At 38.8% G+C, this 18,723-nt stretch overlaps 1 protein-coding gene across 19 annotated transcripts in view; it reads left to right on the plus strand.

Annotated features, from left to right (window-relative positions):
* The window catches only part of CAMK2D (calcium/calmodulin dependent protein kinase II delta), a 167,303-nt gene that overhangs the window by 50,555 nt on the left and 98,025 nt on the right, over window positions 1-18,723 (plus strand). For all 19 annotated transcript variants that reach the window (XM_061443374.1, XM_061443392.1, XM_061443383.1 and 16 more), the window contains exon 3: window positions 13,112-13,171. In XM_061443374.1, coding sequence (XP_061299358.1) covers window positions 13,112-13,171 — 60 coding nt within the window. The remainder of the gene's footprint in view (window positions 1-13,111; window positions 13,172-18,723) is intronic.

The following is an 18,723-nucleotide window of genomic DNA, read 5'->3' on the forward strand; positions in this document are numbered from 1 at the left end:
TCTTGCACCTGAGTAGACACAATCTAAGAGTGAAGTGCAGGCTTGGATCTTATCGGGGGATAGCTCTTTGGAAAGGGACCTGGGCATCGTGGTGGACACAAGCTCTATAAGAGTGAATAGTGTGAAGCTGTGGCAAAGAAAGCCAACAAGGACATCACCGGCAGAGACAGTGAAGTCTTCATCCCTCTACTTCTGGAGAGGCACTCTACTCTGTTCTTCTGAGACCACACCTGCAATATTTGTTTGGCTTTGGTCCCTGCAATACAAAAAAGGTGTGGACAGGCTGGAGAGGGTCCAGAGAAGTGTCGTGAGGATGATTAGAAGACTGGGAATCCATGTGAGGAAAGGCTGAGAGAGCTGGGTTTGTTTAGCCTTAAGAAAAGAAGTCTCAGGGGAGACCGTATCACCATGTTCCAGTGTTTAAAGGGTAGCTGTAAAGATTATTTCCCTTTTTATAAGGATTCACATGGAAAAGGTGATGGGTCATGGCCAGAAGGTACTCCTGGGGAGATTCTGACTGGACACAAGAGGAAAATTTTTCCCAGTGAGAACAATCAGCCATCAGAATGATCTCCCCAGGGAAGTGGTGGATTTGCAGCATTGGACACTGTTAAGATTTGTCTGGACAGGGTGTTGGGCCATCTTGTCTAGACCATTGTTTTGCCAGGAAAGGTTGGACCAGAAGATCCTTGAGGCTCCTTCCAACCTGGAATTCTATGATAAAACATAAATAAGTGGAGTTTTATCTCCTCTAACCTGGTGAGGGTATTTAACCCAGAAATATGTCAAAATGCAAAAAAATGACAAAACAATAAGTAGTTTTTGTTCTCTGGGGACTGTTGATTAGTTATTTTCACTTGTGCCAGTGTGGCTTACTGGGACAGTGCAGCATTTTCAGACTCTTACTGATGCTTCTCTTGCTTTTCTGAGTCACTTCTCTCAGAAGAGTCACTTGCCAGCTGGCTGTTTAAATCCCAACAAATCAGAGTTTAAGGGAAGAAAAAGATAGGATTTATTAGTTTGAACTTAGCCTTGTGTGACTGTGTGCTGTGAAGAACTGTTTAAAAGTTCCCAGTGTTTGAGAAAATCCATTCTGCATTCTTAGAATCATCCTGTTCATCTCTTCTGTTCATTTTGGATATCATTAAACACAAATCATGTCGAAAAAGTCAAATGTTCTTAGCTCAGTGCTTTGCTATTAATGTCAAATGTTCTTTGTACTCCTTTTGTCACCTCACTTTAAAGTATATCGCTGGCTCCCCCATTTCAGCATTGGTGCTAGAAAAAGAAGAAACACAGAAATATCCTGCAGCTTTTTTTTGGTTGTAGTTGTCATAGAAATCAGGGCTAACATGTCTTGATAAAGTGTCATGAAGACACTTTACCATCTCTGACTCTGTAGTTTATGCTCTTTAGCTAGGAGTGAAGTCTCTGTGTCTGTTTATCAAATTTGCACACACCATGAAGGCTAAAACATTAACACAGAAAGTGGGAGGGAAGTGGAAGAAAGCCCTGCAGGAGCATTAGTCAACTGCAAACTGCTATTGTTGGTAGCCTTTGCAGCTGAGCACAAATGTGTCTTTTTGTTTTCTTAGTGCCCTGGGGCAGAATTTGAAAATCAACAGGTGTGGCTTTTATTGATTATTTCACAAAGCATCTTGGATTAATATCTTCTGCTTTTTCTTGATATTTAGAAACCCAATTGAATATAAGTGTGTATGCAGACAGAGCCACAGAAGTAATGGGAGGTGGATTTCTGTGCCCTGATTTCTGGACCATTGATGTTTTGACCAATGGCCTAATAAAAGAGTTGGCTCTGCTATTGGTTGGTGCATGTTCTTGCCCATTGTGGACCCAGGTATCCATGGAAAAGATGATTTTATAGCAATGAACTTCTGTTCAGGAGGCATGAGGAGGGGTGGGTCAGAGGAGTACTCACAGTGTCTATAACTGGTTATTATAAGAATGTCCCACTTTCTTGGCTATAAATAGTGGGAAGAGAGGAGTAAGTAAAGCCTGACTTGGCAGATACTTCCCCAGGAGCAGGGAGTAAATGATAGGGCATTAATTTTGAAAAAGTGGTTTTGGGAACTGAAGGACCGTATTCCTTAGCATTTACCTTCTTTAAGCATAGTGGAGAGGGTAAGGAAGGTTTATCTGCAAGCATTTCTGTAGCATGCACTCATTAATGGACAATACAGAGGGCTGTGTGATGAACTGTTAGATGAATAAATGTGGTTCTTGTGTCTTAGAGTCTGAAAATGACTGCAAATTGCTAAAGTTCTTTAAATTTATCTTTCATCAGAATCAGCTCAGTCAGGGGCTTAGCAATATCGTTGGTCCCCACTGTTACAATTTAACCCAGCAGGCAGCTAAACACCCTCACAGTGGCTTGCTGACTCCTGCCTGCAGTGGGATGGGGGAGAAGAAGAAAGGAAAAAAGTAAAATTCATGGGTTTAACAGGACAGAAAAGGAAGGAAAAATAATAATAATGATAATGATAATAAAAGAATTAGAATGTACAAAACCAGTGATGCACAGTGCAGTTGCTTACCACCGAGTGATGCCCAGCCAGTTCCCCTGCAGCAGCCCTGGTCAGCTTTCCCTGCATTTATATACTGAGCATGATGCAGGATGGAACGGGATAGTCCTTGGGTCAGTTGGAGTCATTTGTTCTGTCTGTGTTTCCCCCATCTTCTTGTGGTCCCCACCTACTTGCTGTGAGGTGAGAAGCTGAAAAGTCCTTGGCTCTGTGTAAACCCTGCTTAGCAACAGCTAGAACTTTGGTGTGTGATCAACATTGTTCTCAAATCCAAAACACAGCACTGTACCAGCTACTAGGAAAAAAATTAACTCCATCCCGGCCAAAACCAGGACACCCACTAATGACTTGAACTTACGGAAATGATCACTTCTAACAAATAGAACTGGACGGTTTCCAGGGACTTATTACTAGTCCAGACAGAGTTTAAAAAAGGTATCTGATGCAGATAGGAAGCATACTTTGCCTACTGTTTCCAGGTATGGCCAGGCTCTGCCATGGCTGTGGGAAGTGGGTAGGATTGCTCCAAGTCTGATTTTTCCTGTGTGTCAGCATGGCCTTGGCACTTCATGGTGTCAGTGCAACTTGTGAACTGGCCCCAGAACTTCTGCTTCAGGAAGATACATTCTTCTGAATGAATTAATAAAGCATAAGAATACAGGGAACCAGTGCAAAGTAGGAGAGGTCCTGGCCTGGAAGTCTGTAGCAGCACTAGATGTGCTGGCGGTCTGGGGTGGAAGAGCTTCATAGCTGTGTCCTTGTTGCATAGCTTGGAATATCTATGGATAGGAGAGCATCAGCTTGGTTATGTGCCTTTCTTTCTTACTTAGGTTAGAAAAAAAACCTTGGTGCTCCTATGATAGAGGAGCACAGAGAAAAGGGTTTTTTCCCTAGTGAAACCTTCACAGACTCACTGAGCTGTTTTCAGTTCATAGAATCATAGAGTCAACTGGGTCGGAGAAGACCTTTAAGTTCTAAACCCTTCATCTTACAAATGGGCTAGATATGACGAATATTGTCAGACCTGACACACAGGGTGTTAGCTGACCTCTGGTGCTTTGCACCTATGTTGTACCCATGAAAACTGACTAAATATTACCAGGAGTTAGGTATGTCTTTGCAGAGCCCAGAAACTGCTGAAAGGTTGGGTGGTTGGGTTCTACCTGGCAACTGGATTGCATAGAGATTATGTGGAGCAGGGCTTCACGTTTCTAGACAAGGGCTTCATCTCCTAAACAGGATCAGAAGCTCTCTGACACTTGAAACGCTTTTGGTTCAAAAGCTTCGAACACCTTTTATCTCAGGGAATAGTCTCTTCATCTCTCCTGTTAGGATAGAAGAGCTTATTCTGGTGAGATTTTAGGTGCCCAGAGGTTACATTCTCCAACCATAAAGTTTTAAATTCTAATAGAAACAAAAACAACATGGAGAAAGATTTTAATATATCACAAGGTGTCATTTTAATAGGAGCTTTGTTTTTCTGTGAAGGAGAGGGAGCAAAATATTTTTTTTTTGGTTTTGCTCTTGTTTGATTTGTTTTGTAAAAATAATACACTAGAAATAAAGTACAGCTGTTTTCTAGTGCATTCCCTTGCCAGAATTTCTCTAGTTTTCTTCTCATCTCCATGGGAGAATGGAAGAAGGACAAGGTGGTCTAGGGTAGGTGTTAAGGCATGTTGCAATGCCATCTGGAGAGCCTCTTGGGGCTTAGAGCTCCTTGTTTTCTCTTCATTTAGCTGTCTAAAGAAAAACATGGGAAAACCTGAAGAGTGTTGAACTATATTTCACAGAGTAGGAAGCAGCTTGTAGAGACCATCCTCAGATTAAGCAAGCCATGTGAGAAAACATGCATCATCTGACACTGAATAGTAATTGAGAAATAGTAATATATGAGAGGAAAAAAGACATTGTCTGGGGGTACAGACAGTGTAAGTGGCTTAAAGATGTGAAAGCACAGGGGAGATGAGCCTACATTGTTAACTGTGCAAGCTCTAATAACAGGAAACACAAAAGTTATTACAGATTATTCTAAGAAAGAGGCTTTGCTTTGGGGATGTTTGCATTTTAGATACCCTTATTGATAGATGGTGAGTGGTAGACATTTCTGCAACAGTGATAGGCTCAATTTGGGTGATCATGCAGGATCAGCATTTTGGATTAAAATCGGTACACCATAGTAGAAGACATCTATGCTGAAGACATTAATTACAACCCTCTTTGATTATAAAATATGACTTAATCCAAGAAATAGGTATAGTAAGTTTTTGTAAGAAAGTACATTTTGATGCTTCTTAAACAGTTTTTTTACTTGCCTACACAATATAAACTCCATCCAGACAGTCTAAATTTCTGATGCAGACATCATAAATTGTAGTACGAGATTTTGGTCTATTAGAATATTGTCATATGAATTAGAATCAAGGCATTACATTCATATATAGTCTGTCAGTACCCCAAATTTTATACATCCATATTCTGTTTCAGGTTTCACAGAAACCTTCCTTTCTCTTGACTATGTATAAAAGCTGTTTGTAGCTGGCTGCAAGGTTTTTTTCCATTAATAAACCAGTGTTATCCTCGCTAATACGTTCTTTCTGATTCTATCAGTGTTTCACAGGCAGTGATCTTTTTCCAGTCTTGATAATGAGTTGGTGCTGTGATAGTTGCCACAGTTCACAAATGGAGACCTGCTTTCAAAAATTACTGTAGAATTTATAAATTCTGCTTCTGTATTTGCTGCTTTTTGAGCTTCTTATTTGTGTTGTTCATTTAATTTTCTTGCAGTTTATTATGTAGACAGTGTAGGAGACCTTTTTGTAATTATGTATAGGTAATTAGATGAGAGCAAAGGAAGCAAGTATATAAATGTACTTAAACATTCCCTTTTTATTATATGTTTAGCATTGAAGCTTGGCTTCTTAGTGAAAAAAAAAAAATTCTCTTTCATACTGGCAGGTGAACACAGTTTCAGCTGATGAATTATATACTGTCAAAAATGAGAGGAAATAGCTTTTTAGTAAGTGACCTACTATTGAATTTCTATTTTCTAGAGCTTTTCATCTGCTGCTGTTGTAGCATAAATATTTTAAGCTAGAGGCTATCATGAACTTTCTCAGGGTTCATGGGATTTTGCTGCCTGCTAGGTAATTTCTCTGGCTGTACTGGTCATGGCAGGACACCTTCCTCCTCAGCTCCTGGCGAGGTGGCAACACCTTCTTACGCAACACCTTCTTACGATTCAGATGTTTGGGAGCCCAGTGCTGGAAGCTGCAATTTGACCTGCCCTTTGACATTCACCTTCAGATCACCAGTAATTGAAACCTGGCTTAAAACAGGGTAACAGAAATAGATGTTTATGTGCAGCACTTGTAAATAAGCTGAGTGGAGGAAGGAAGGAATGTGGTATTTCCTGAAACTTGTAGAAGAAACATGCAGGCTTTAAAGACGAGTAGTCTTCTTGGATACCCCGTGAGGTTAAATGTGCATTTGGTCCCCCCACCCCACCCCGAAACTCACCTACTGCAGACCGATTCAGAAGATTTCTGACGCTCCTCCAACAATGCTAAGAATTACCTTATTTTTTTGGTAGTGCAGTTGTCATCTTCTGGATGCCCACTTACATGCCTGACCCAGGGAATAATTAATGTTTTTTTTTTTGCTTTTTCATAGTACAATGTACATGGCGTGAGGTACCTCTGTTCTCTTAGCATTTCTTAGGTATAATAACAACTACTGTGAAACAAGCAACTGAAGAAAGTAAATGCAGGGAGCTCATTATTATAATTTATGTGACACCAGGTACCACCTAATTGGCACCAGTCAATATACTGTTTCAGTCTGGGATGAAAATCTGGGAATATTACAATGCAATCAGTAATAACCATAATGATGATTCAGTGATGTAGCCTTCTTATATTACAGCGCATCCAGCAACATATCCTGAGTAACATGGTTTTATTGTGATATACAAAAATGAGGTGTGCCTTTTAAATCAACAGAGTTATTCTTAAATCATGCAATAACAGTTTAGCTTAACTTCATACCTGAAAATGTTCGGCTTTAGTATTTGTTATTTGAGCACACTATCATGGCTCTAAATGAGTGCTGAATATTTACCCAATCCCATCATGGTGTGTTGCTTACCCTTTTACTAGAATGTGATCATTTTGTGAATTATCCTCTTGCTTTATGGCACAGTCTGAAACAGTATCCATAGGGGCAGCTACCTCTGCCTGAGTACTGTGGGCATATGGTACAATGCACATGTTCTTGCCTTGACCCGTAAGCTGAAAGTGTGAGTAGCAGTCATTTCATTGGGCGCTCTTAATTGGCAGGCCTTGCAGTGTGAAGCTTTGTCTCTAAAAAATGGTAGTAATTTACTAATTTGAGGAAAATGTATTTCCTTCACATAAATGTACTAGCTGAAGCATCTGTTAGCAGTATGCAGTTTAGTATGCAAGAAGAATTTATGTGGTTGAATAAATTAAGTACATTGTTCAGTTTCGTGGGTTTTGTTTCAAAGTACTTCGGCACATGAATGTGCAGATAACCTTTATTTTTTATGCAGTTGATACTAAAATCTGTGACATCAGTGGGAACCAAGGGCTGACAGAATCTTGCAGGTTTGGACTCGGTAAGTTGTTTTCAGTTAAATGCAAGCACTACATTTGGTAGTCTAGTTTATGCTCCATCACTAAAGAGTTTATTTCACCTAGTAAATTGTGAAGTAGTGTTTACTTATCTGTTTTTTTCACCTTGTTTAATTTACTGTCTGTCTGCTGGCGCAGGAGGAACATTTATACCGCATTCACTGTGCCTTGTATGGGTTAGTGCTCCAGATTGCCTTACTCAAGTGGTACCTGCCAGCACTGGAGTTTCAGAGTGCCCTTAGGTGTCCTATGGTAACAGTTAAATGAGAATGTCTAGTGTATAAGAAATTAATTGTATATAGTGTCACTTCAGTAGCTGTGGCATAGCAATTAATAGCAAAGCAATTTCAATGTCTGTATTCAAAATCTGAGATGAAGTGCTTCGTGGTATCTGTGTTATTCCTGAAGAGTCAATGTAGGATATATCTGGGACTTCACAGAAGACTCTGTGACACCTTCCAGGTTTCTAGCTATGCTGGGTAATCCTATAACTATAGTTTGAGGTAGTACAGAAGACCCTTTTAAAGTAGTGCTGGTGGTAGAGCAGAGGCAGACAAGACAAATGACAAGTAGTCGCTTGCTATTTCATCCCCTCCAAGATGCTGACTGTATTTCCATCTTTCTTCTAAACCAAGCTTAGTTTAGTTTGTGTTTCAGACCGTCTTCCCCTGTGCTGTGGGTAACACAGTAATTGGTCAAGCCATGATTTAAGTTTCAGCCAAGCTGAGGGGCATTAAGATGCTGTAACTGTAGATGTGTGTGCTTGTGTTTCAGACTTACTGCTACTGAAGTTAAAAATATTGATTTAAAACCTCTGTAAGAGTTTGAGTTTATAGAAGAACTCTGAGCTCCTCTTGTGGATTTGGAAAACATTTTTTTTTTTTTATGTTCTGAACTAATGAAACTTAGAATTACTTAAAAAAATGATCAACACAATAAATGCGGAGAAGGGTTAAGCTGACAAATTTTCTCATGCAAGTGGTATAGGCTTTGAGGCCTCAAAGAGAATTCTCATGGGAATATTGGGAAGTACAAATTATAGAAAAACAAATGAATTTTACTTTCTTGATTTTTCCCCCCTCCATATTTAAAAAGTGTTTTGTAGACTTGAAGTGCTAGCTATTTTAAAGATGGAGTATGCTTTTTATATTTTATTTAAAAACCATTGTTATAGTTGTTTTAAACATATATATCTGACTATCTGCTTTGCAGTAAGGATTGAGTTTAATTTCCTTATCAACTGATGCTTAATAGCTTGTTAAATTTCTTAATATCTGAAGTTCAGGTTTGATATAAGGCAGAACTTCTTTACTGTGAGGGTGGTGAGGCACACAGGTCACCCAGAGAAGTGGTGAATGCTCCATCCCTGGCAGTGTTCAAGGCCAGGCTGGATAGAACCTTGGGCGATGGTCTGGTATGAGGCATCCCTGCCCATAGCAGGGCATTGGAACTAGATGATCTTAAGGTCCTTTCCAACCCAAACCATTCTAGGATTCTGTGGTGCTATATTGTTGATTCTGAGAGGTGTAATCCAAAACAACTTTTTCTAAACTTGTTCATTCCTTAGTGTTTTCAGTACTAACCTTACTATGTAGATATTGTGACACACGATAATTTTATGTAAGGGTTAAAGTACTATATTTCAATTGCAACATATTTTTTACAACCCAAACAGCTGTATTTTCCAAAGTTGATTTTGGGCAATGTGTGATGTCTACTGAGGTCTTGTTATAGTATATCTCTTTTGTTCACCTACTTTATTTAAAAGAGTATAGTTATTATATAGAAAACAAAGTGAATTGTGCTGTACATCTGTGTGGGCTTCAAAAAGTCTTAGAAACTTTTAGCAAATAATACTGTATTAAAAAATTAAGTCATCATTGGCATGATTTGAATGAAAACTGCTAGCTTTTTATGAGTTCTATTTATATGAAAAATAGGTGAGAATAACATCCCTAACAGAGGGGAAGATGTACTGAAGAGTTCCCTTCTAATGAACTGATATTTAAGTACGCTTCAGGTGCATGTTACTTGCCTTCAGAAGTTGTTACTTTGGCTCAGTTTTTTCAAACAGTTTGCAAGATAGTGCTTATTTTTCTAGTAAACTGGTATATTTTTCTTGTCAATGTATTACATTAGATTTGCAATGTGGAAGCCAAGTACTTGGATTTTCCTGAGAAAGTACATTTGTTATATGTTTCTATATTTATTTTTCTTATAATTCTGCCTGTAGAGGCTGACATTTTGCATTGTGACTGGTTTTCCCCTTTATTATAGAGGGAATTGCGAAAGCAGCAGAACTCCATGTTTGCCTTAATCTCTGCTACTTAATCAGTGCCTTCTTTATTGTTATTCAACTTTGGAAATCTCTCTTAATTTCAGAGAATGTAAAAGTAAATAAGGTGCCTTTATATGTAGTTCTACCTCATATATTTCTCTATCAATGTCCTCATATTTCCGTTATTATAGCATTTAAGTGTTGCTGACAGCTGTGTCCAGGTTATTTTGATATTTTCTTAACATTCGGATCAAATACAATTTTTGCTGCCTTTTTATTCTTGCAGTCAGTGGATCTTTTAGTTAGATCCCCTCTTGATTCATGAGCAGGGCCTACACAAATGCTGCTTATATTTTCCACAAAACAATATGACTGTAAGCAATGCAGTTATGGTTTTCATGCTTTTTTTGGTGTTTTTCTTTACACTTCAGGTCTATGTTGGTGAGTCATCAGCCAGTTTATGTGTGAAACCTGGTACTCTGTTCATCTTGGAACAGGGCTTTGGCACCCCTCTTCTAGTATCCTGTCTGCTGGAGCTGCAGGGTAGTGCTTATGTCACAAATACAGATTTGCTTGGTTTTAACACACAGAATTTAGTGGATGAAGACAATGTGTCTCTCCCCTATTTCTTGACATTGTCCTGATTTAAAATGCGTTGCTGTGGTTGAGCAGCTATCATTTTTACAGCACCTCTTGCATTCATATTCATTTCTGTCTTTTGGTGACTTATGTTGACATCATTAATTGTGCTTAAGTCTGTACTTACTGTGCCCAAAACAGTTGGATGTGTGAACTACCAATAAAATAGTGCTCATTAATTGAGGACAGTTACAGTCAAGATCTGTCAGGAGAGCTGGAGACTTAATATATCTCTTCTGTCACTATTTGCTGTGATTTAAGAGTTTAATTTCCAAATATATGTAAAATAGGTCAGTCTTGTCTCGCTTCAGCCTGACTTGTATGAGGTTGGCTTTAAGGAGGTGGGTCAGAATGTGTCAGACCCAGAGCTGTCTGCAAAGTGTCTCTCTGATGTAAGGCTGTATGCTACACCAGAGACATCTTCTGTAGGAGAAGGTTAAGATTTTCCTGCCCTGCTTGTCCCTTTATTCCCATGTACTTTTAAACACAGGAGTCAAATGTCATCTTAGTGTGTGTGTTAATCTTTGATATGTTCCTCTAGCTATCATTGCTTTTATAAGCACTCAGATATGCCAGAAGATTGGAATTGTTGCCATTTGTTATTTTACTTCTGTCATTCTCACACTTGGGAGGTTGTGCCTGCAGTCAGATGGTTCAGTGCACTGTGTAGACAGGCAGCGGAAGCTGGCTAGCTGCTTATGGACACAGCCAGTGGTAGGAGAACAGCACTCAAGATCCCAGTTCAGTCCTTGGTAATCAATGTTAGTAATCAATCCCACGTTAATCAATAGTAATCACTACTAGAATAACTGGGATATGGAAGTAATTTTGGTGGGAAGATGCCTTGGTTGTGGTCATGGATCCCAGCACAGCTCATGTGTTTTATGCAGGGACTGGTGATGCCACCCTTGTCATGCTGTGCTGCTCTGTCTCCCTTGTGCTGACAGAGCCATCTGCCTAGAATTTTCCCACTTTCGGGGTGACTCTGCTGATCTATGTTTAGATTAAATTCTCTAAAAGGAGTAGCACCCAATGCTGGATTGGGAAGAGCAGAGCTGGAAGTGGACTTTCCACAGAGCCTGGTAAGTGCCTGTACTTAAATGTGGCTGCAAATCTGCCTGTCCCCTCTTGGCTGTTTTGGGAAGGAGAAGTTTCTGGATTGTGGTTGGCTTGAAAGGGAACGTAAGGGCTTCCGGCAGAAGAGAAGGGTGAAAGGAGGAGTGCTGAGGCAATTTGTGGAGTCAACTACTGGCTAAAAGCAGGATGTCAGGACCACATTACTGTATTCAGGCACTCAGGAGGGGGTTATCTACAGTGTGTTTTCTCTTGAGGCCCATTCTGATTTTTGTCCAAGAGGCTGACGTTAAATTGGTTTTCAGAGGTTTTATCTATGATTTACTGACTTGGAAAGATAACCTAATTACACTGATGGTATTATGAGAGAGAACAGTTACCATAATAGATCTGTAGGAGTTAAATTACAAAACCAGGTAATTTCTTCATTCTTGCTGTCATATTCTGATGTCTAATATTCTTTTGTAGATTAAAAATCTTGTATTCTCTAAATACTGGTTATTCCACCCAGAGTTTACTGTGCAGACTACTGTTTTTATGGGGTGGAAGGGCAGTTAAGAATTTCCCCTTTTAGTTGTTAGGTTAATTAGGATTGCAGAGATAGATACCACAACCCAAATCATCTGTGTGACGTTTTAAGTATGAGTCCATATGAAGCACTGGTTATTACAATATCCTTGAATATCAAATTGGAGCTAGTTAAAAGCAAAAGAGCCTCATCTCCAAGAACATTTTACAGTTTATTTATCTTCTAATTTTGAAAAGTTATTTTAGCTAATATTATAAGATTGAATCTGTGGTGTTTTTCTGCTTCTTGACAAAAGCTTTGTTCTTAGAAGTCATTGAAATTATGCTGCAGAAAGTGAGGAGGTATGCAGTGGAAGTCTGTTGAAGTTACAGGATTACATGAGGCAGTAGCTGGCTATTTTTATCATCTCCAAATGGCATATTTTGTTGCCAGCTTACCTGTGTGTGTTTTATACTGCCTAACACTAGACATTTTAACATACCTGAAGACTTGCAGGTATTTCCAGGATAAATAATTTATGAATCCCTTGAAAACTCTCATGTGTATTATGTAAAACAAGTACTATATTACTTAATGTTAACCAAAATGCAGTAGTGCTATAAATGGTAGTGTTTGGAGCAAATATACAAGTGTGTAACATGGGGAAAAAAACCCAAAAAAATCACAAATAGCTTAAGTAAACTGGAGATTGATGCAGGTGGTATTCCATCTCCAGAAGTGTCATTAGGGCTGTGTGGTGTACAGGTTCAGACCTAAAGCCTGCTCTCTACCCAAAGGTTAAAAAAAACCTCAAATGTCCAGGAGAGGAGGCACCAACAGATGGTACATCAGGACCTACATGTGCAGGTATCTTCAGGTTACTGAATAATCATTCTGAGAGAGTGATGAGCCCTGCTGGGAAAATAACTGCTGGTCATTAGTTATTGGCAGTTACTGTAGCATCCTGTGGCAGTGGTAGGAGGGCTAGCATTTGTCAGGTCAGCTGCCTCAGGTTGAACTGTATACCTGGTGCACTAGGTATCATTAAAGCAGTTAGCAGATTGGATTTCAGGCAATGCAAGAGGTGCAGGTTGTCCTTATTTTGATTCATGTTGTAATGTGATTTATTACCTGATAATTACAGGTTGTGGCATGCCTATTTCCTGTTCTCTCCGGTAAATTGGGAACTTTCTAATGGAACTACCTGTGGTAGTCCATCAAAGTGGTTGGATGCCATAGCCTAATTCAATATTACAAGTGGTTTGAATGTTAAATCTTAATGGATCTAAATAAAGGATGTTAAAGTTCACATGAAACAATGTTGTTTGGTTGAAGGTTTTTTGTGCTTCTGAAAAGCAAATACATTGAACTATGTAAATCTTCATAATAAAAGCAACTCTTTTGCTTTCCTTTGTTGCAGATCACCAGAAACTGGAAAGAGAAGCTAGAATCTGTCGCCTCTTGAAGCATCCCAATATTGGTAGGAACATTTAATTGCTTTATACAATAGATGCCAGTTTAGAAAATTGAGGGAAAATGAAAAATAACAAATACAAATAACAGCTCAGAGAAGTCAAATGGAAATATCTCTAGGCAAGACTAGATACTATTCCTTTATATGGTTGTGCTCCTGTCTAATTGTGCTATGGGATGTAATATCCCAGAAGATCATCTAAAGCAGCATGTACTGTTCTCATCTTCTTTGAGCTATTGCTCTGCCATCAGTGAGCTGTCTATGCCAGGTGTTTGGGACTTTTTTGAGCAGTGTGTAGGAGGAGTTATTTGCAGAACTGCTCATGACTTTTTGAGACCTGCAGAAGAATTTCATCTAACAACATATGCTGCAAATTGAGATAGACCAGTGTCAACAGAGTTAGTGTTGTTTTTACTGAGATGCTTATTTTATCCTGGTTTATTTTGTGTTTGAGATTCTGTTCTTCTATAGAAAAGAGAGTTAGATGCAAAAAAAAAGTCTCCTCCTTTTATGTCCAGAGCTATATGTTTTCCACTCAAGCTTTCATGGAAAGCTTTCCTTGTTTTAGAGACAGTAGAAACAGAGAAGTATGTGGAGCTTTAGGGAGTTGTATCTGGGTTTTTCAGACACTGAATTATAATGCCAAGGGTATCTCTCATAATATTGCCTGTACCTGAGACTTTTTGGAAGGGTAGGATTTTTCTACCCATCTTCTTTCTCTATCCCCATGCATGTTCTTAAAAGTTGTCAGAAAAAGTAGTAATCTCAGTGAGTGTTTTAAATAAACACATGCTTGGTAAAGCACTTGGCAACTTTCTTGCTCGTCCTTCTGGTTAGTTTTTCTCCTTTTCATTTTCAACTAACAAATGTTGGTCTTCGTGACATTTTTAGATGAATATAATTGTTTCATGCCTGGGAAAGAAGCAGCTCCTTCCTCTTAATAATAACAATAAATTGAAAACAAATGTACCACAATTCAAAATGAAATGTTCACTCTTTGAAAAAGCTCTCTGATGCAATCTCAAGAGCATAGTGGTTTCACATGCAAATTTGGCTAAAGAGGAAATGTACTGGTATCTGTTATTTTATCCCAACCAAGATGTTTGCTTTGTAAAGTAATGCAAGACAAGGGAATGTACAGCTTGTTGAGGGGAGGAGGTGCAGCCCTTCTGCAGTGTGGAAAGCAGTGTTTACACATACGGTGATAGCCTGACTCTAGAATTATTTACCTGTACCTTGCTGTAACTAGAGTATATTTGTGAGTTTGAGCAAGACAGGGAAGACACATAAAAAAATCAAATTGTTGAAGTGGAAGAGCTGAAGTGCACAAAAGAACTCAGTTGAAACAAATGCCTAAATTAATTCCATGAGATCACATTTGTTGAGTTGCTTGGACCAATATTAGGATATAGTCCAGGTCCTCTGTGACAGGCCAGCTATTCTATGTAGAGTGTTTGTGTTTGTGAATGTATGACTTGAAATGCAAGCAGGCAGTGACAGTTTTGGTGACAGCCAGGTAGGGATCTGTAAATCAGCACAAATTCCATGCATCGCTGCCTGCACCAAGGTACACAGTTCAGTCAAGGACTGCATACAAATTCCTCTTACCTTGTTTCAGAAAAGATGCTATGTTCTAGATCTGTCTGAGAGATTTTCATGACTTGGCATTTGGCAGCAGGCATTATATTCTGTCGTCATTCTGTTTCTCCTGTCAGCTGTTCTGCCAGCCCTGTCTGTGTGTCTTACTGAAAACAACCTCATCCAATTAGAGTGGTTACAATAGCTCCTTGTCTGCATAATTGCTTGAGGGATGGCCACTTTGTATCTGCTTTCTGTCTTGGAGAAAGGTCATAACTGTGCTCTGAAGAAGAGGGATGTGCAAATGCTATATACAGTAATTATTTCAGGCCTCTGAAGTCCTCTATCACATAAGCTGCTGGGCTGAAGAGGTTCATGTTTGCATGCTGAGCTGGGTGTTCTGCCTTCAACGCAGTGGGCACCTACCCTCTCCCTTGCCCTAGGGCTGCAGCCCAGCCCTGGCAGTGGTTTGCTTTCACCCCTTCTCATGGAGCCATGCCCTCAGCTAGCTAAATGTTGACCCTAAAATCATTCTAAATGCATGCTGTCTGTACCCCAGTGATTTCATATTCTTGTGTTTGTATCACATCTCATTTTAAAATAGTCATCTCTAGTGAGTAAACATACTGTATCACAGTACAAAGCACTAAGAGTGAAAAAGGAAGTGTACCAGAGTATGGTAGATTGACCATAACAGCAGAGGTTATGCTGTATTTTATATCAAAATCATCAAGATTAACCCCTGTAAACAAGTTTTACTTGCACTGCATGTATGACAAAAAGTACGCGTGTTTAAACATATTAGCAAGTCCGTGGATATAAAATGCATATGTTTTCTTCATCTGTATTTTTCCTGAATTTACTGCTTTCGGTTAATTTTTGATAGTCCAGAAAATAAAGGATTTTTTGAAAAGGAAATGATCATGTTAGACACAGAGTGTGTGTAATTTAAGAAAATGAACTAAAAATTGATAAATATTTCTTTCAAATGTGATCTCTATAGAAGAGCAGAGGTCTAGTTTAGTTGGGTAGGCAGTTTCTCAGAGATGATGTCAGTGGTTTTCTTTTTTTTCCTTATTTTCCTCCAGTGTAGTTCTTTTTGATTACTTGTCTTTTGAATTACATCCTTATGGCAGGGCGGGAGATTTCTGAAGTTAGAATTCAGTAATCCTTTCCCTTTCAAGCTTCTTTATTCCTCCGAGGTACCTGGAGTAAATCTTCCTTCTAAAAGTCCAGAGGAGTCAGTTTCAGGGTAACTTTATTTTTAAGGGAATACAGAAATAATAGCACTCCCTTTCAGAGTGTTGTGTAGTCTCTTTGGTTAATTATCTCTCAAGTCTTAAGACTGTACCTTATACTTCAGGGTGGAAAACCCCCTCTTTAGTTACCTTCCTTATACTTTCCCTCCAGTCCGAGTAATGAAACACAGCTGAGGTGAATCACTGTTTTACATTTCAGCCTGTGATGGAACACATTGTAGTTTTCATATGAGCAAGTTTTTTTTCCTTTAAAGAAATGGAGTTTTAAGAAAATAATGTAAACCACTGCTAGAACCAAAGCTTATTTTCCAATTACCTTTCCAGAGAAAAGCTTTCATAGATCGTGGCTTTTGTATTTCTAAGGTAGGTGCCCAATTAGTACCTAACTAGGAAAATACTTAATATTTAGTTACTTCATCAGGATGAGAAAGAATACAGGACTAAACTTCTTATCGACATACCTATTTTAGCATCCCAACAATACAACTTTTATATCCATTTCATATCTGACTTGATGGTGGTTTTATTTAATGAGTGCCATTATGCAGTTAGGAAATCTTAGGATGACATTTACAAAAGGCTTTAGATTTTAGTCTGTTTTCATATGCACTAAACTGCAGAAGTTACTCTGGTGTTGGCAGTCTTAAAATTGGATGTGTTTTAATGTGCAGTGTTTTTTTAATGTAGAATTTGAACAAAAGATCTGGAAAAGCACAGCAGATTGGGGAAACAGAAGACTAAATCAGAATGCTTTCTTTCTGAAGGAAAAAACTGTGACATTTGGAAATTAAGGAGACACATCTGAAAATACTTTCATTGAAGTTCTTGATTTGAGTCTCCTCAGGTAGTCACTGTGAAATGTTAAACACAAAAACCAGGCGAAGTAAACATATTTTATGCTGCCTTTTTGCAAGTATTTATGATACCAGATTATTATTTCAGGAATCAACATACCTACCAAATGCTCACAAGTAAAATATTCACGTATGTGTCGAGGAAGCATAAATTTAATTTGGCATTTCTACTGAAAGAATGTTTTTCGAAATAGAGTAAGATACCAAGTTCTGAATTCATGTATGAAAACTTAAGCCCCTGATGATGATTCTCACTAGACAAGTGCCCGGAAGGGAAGCTGATTACAGCAAAATCCAGCTATCTGGTACTTCCAGATCCTTGCAAATTGAAGAAATCTGTGCTAATTCATTTTGATACACAGAAGTTGTGTTGTTTGATATGGATACGTGTATTTATGCATAGCTAAGCCTGTAGGAGCATACAGTTATTTTTAAAATGCTTTTTAGATGTGCAAATTTTTTATTTTTTTTTCAACAGATCTTGCCAAGTGCTCTTGATGTCACAGAATCACAGAATGGTTTGAGTTGCAAGTTAAAGATCATCTGGTTCCAACCCCCTTTTAATGAAGTAATTTTAACTAGTGTCAGCTGCCTTCTATAAGGCATTTGTTCTACTTCAGTATTCTATGATATTTTTTTTTATTATGGAAAATCAGCATTTATTAAGGAGATTAGGAAGACAGATAACCACAATAAAAATGTAAGATGTTCTCATATGATGGGATTATCTGGGACAGAGTTCTCATTCAATATTTTCATCAGTCAATGTAAAGAAAAAAGAATCAAAGTGTTACCACTTTATTCATTTTTTTTAATTGAAGAAATCCATTATTTCTTCTCTATCTAGCTATGTAGTCAAAATGCCTAATGAATGCTGTAGGAAAAATGCTTAAAAGGAAAACATGTTAGAAATAGTATTTCCTGTTCTCCTTTTTCAAATCTCCATTTCCCAATGAAAAAATTTATATAAGAAAGTTTGCTTAAAAAATACAGGACTCCCTCATCCTTTTCACCTGCAATTATTCCTTAGCAATACTCACTGCTTATGTTGTGATTTCTGCCTCTCCTCACCTTATTTCATCTTACCAAAGTAATAGTAATAGAAAGTGAGTTCTGCAGAATTTTGTGTGAGAATTATGCAGAATCCATTAGTGGAGCTGTGAGGCCTTTGGCAATATTGGTGTTTTCTCTTTTTCCAGCATTTTTGAGTAATCTGGACAGCTTCTTCTGTTATAATGTGGTAGGAAATCTCTAGGCAAGCATAGCTCCAGTTCCTGCACTAGCAGAGCTCCAACAGCTTGTGCTGGCCTTTGTACATTAGTACAAAGGGGAGAACTGGCTGCCCTGGCTTTGGAGAAGTCTGAGGTTCTGAATGACTTCTTTGCCTTGGTCATCACTGGCAAAGGCTCTGACCACACCACCGAAGTCTTTGAAGGCAGATGCAGGGACTGTGGGAATGAAGACCTTGGGCTCACTGTAGGAGAGGATCTGGTTCGAGACCATCTTAAAAATCTGAACATCCATGGGTCCTGATGAAATCCATCCGCGGGTCCTGAAGGAGCTGGCAAATGAAGTTGCGAAGACGCTGGCCATCACATTTGAGAAATCATGGCAGTCAGGTGAAGTTCCCAACGACTGGAAAAAGGGAAATATAACCCCCATTTTCAAGAAGGGGAAAATGGATGACCCAGAGAACTGTAGACCAGTCAGTCTCACCTCTGTGCCTGGCAAAATCTTGGAGCAGATTCTCCTGGAAGGCATGCTAAGGCACATGAAAAACAACAAGGTGCTTGGTGACAGCCAGCATGGCTTCACTAAGGGGAAATCCTGCCTGACCAATTTGGTGGCCTTCTATGATGGGGCTACA

This window comes from Pezoporus flaviventris, unplaced genomic scaffold (assembly GCF_033815535.1).
Source record: "Pezoporus flaviventris isolate CSIRO_AGI_PZ_B2104156 unplaced genomic scaffold, CSIRO_AGI_Pfla_v1 ptg000002l, whole genome shotgun sequence".
Lineage (NCBI taxonomy): Eukaryota > Metazoa > Chordata > Aves > Psittaciformes > Psittacidae > Pezoporus > Pezoporus flaviventris.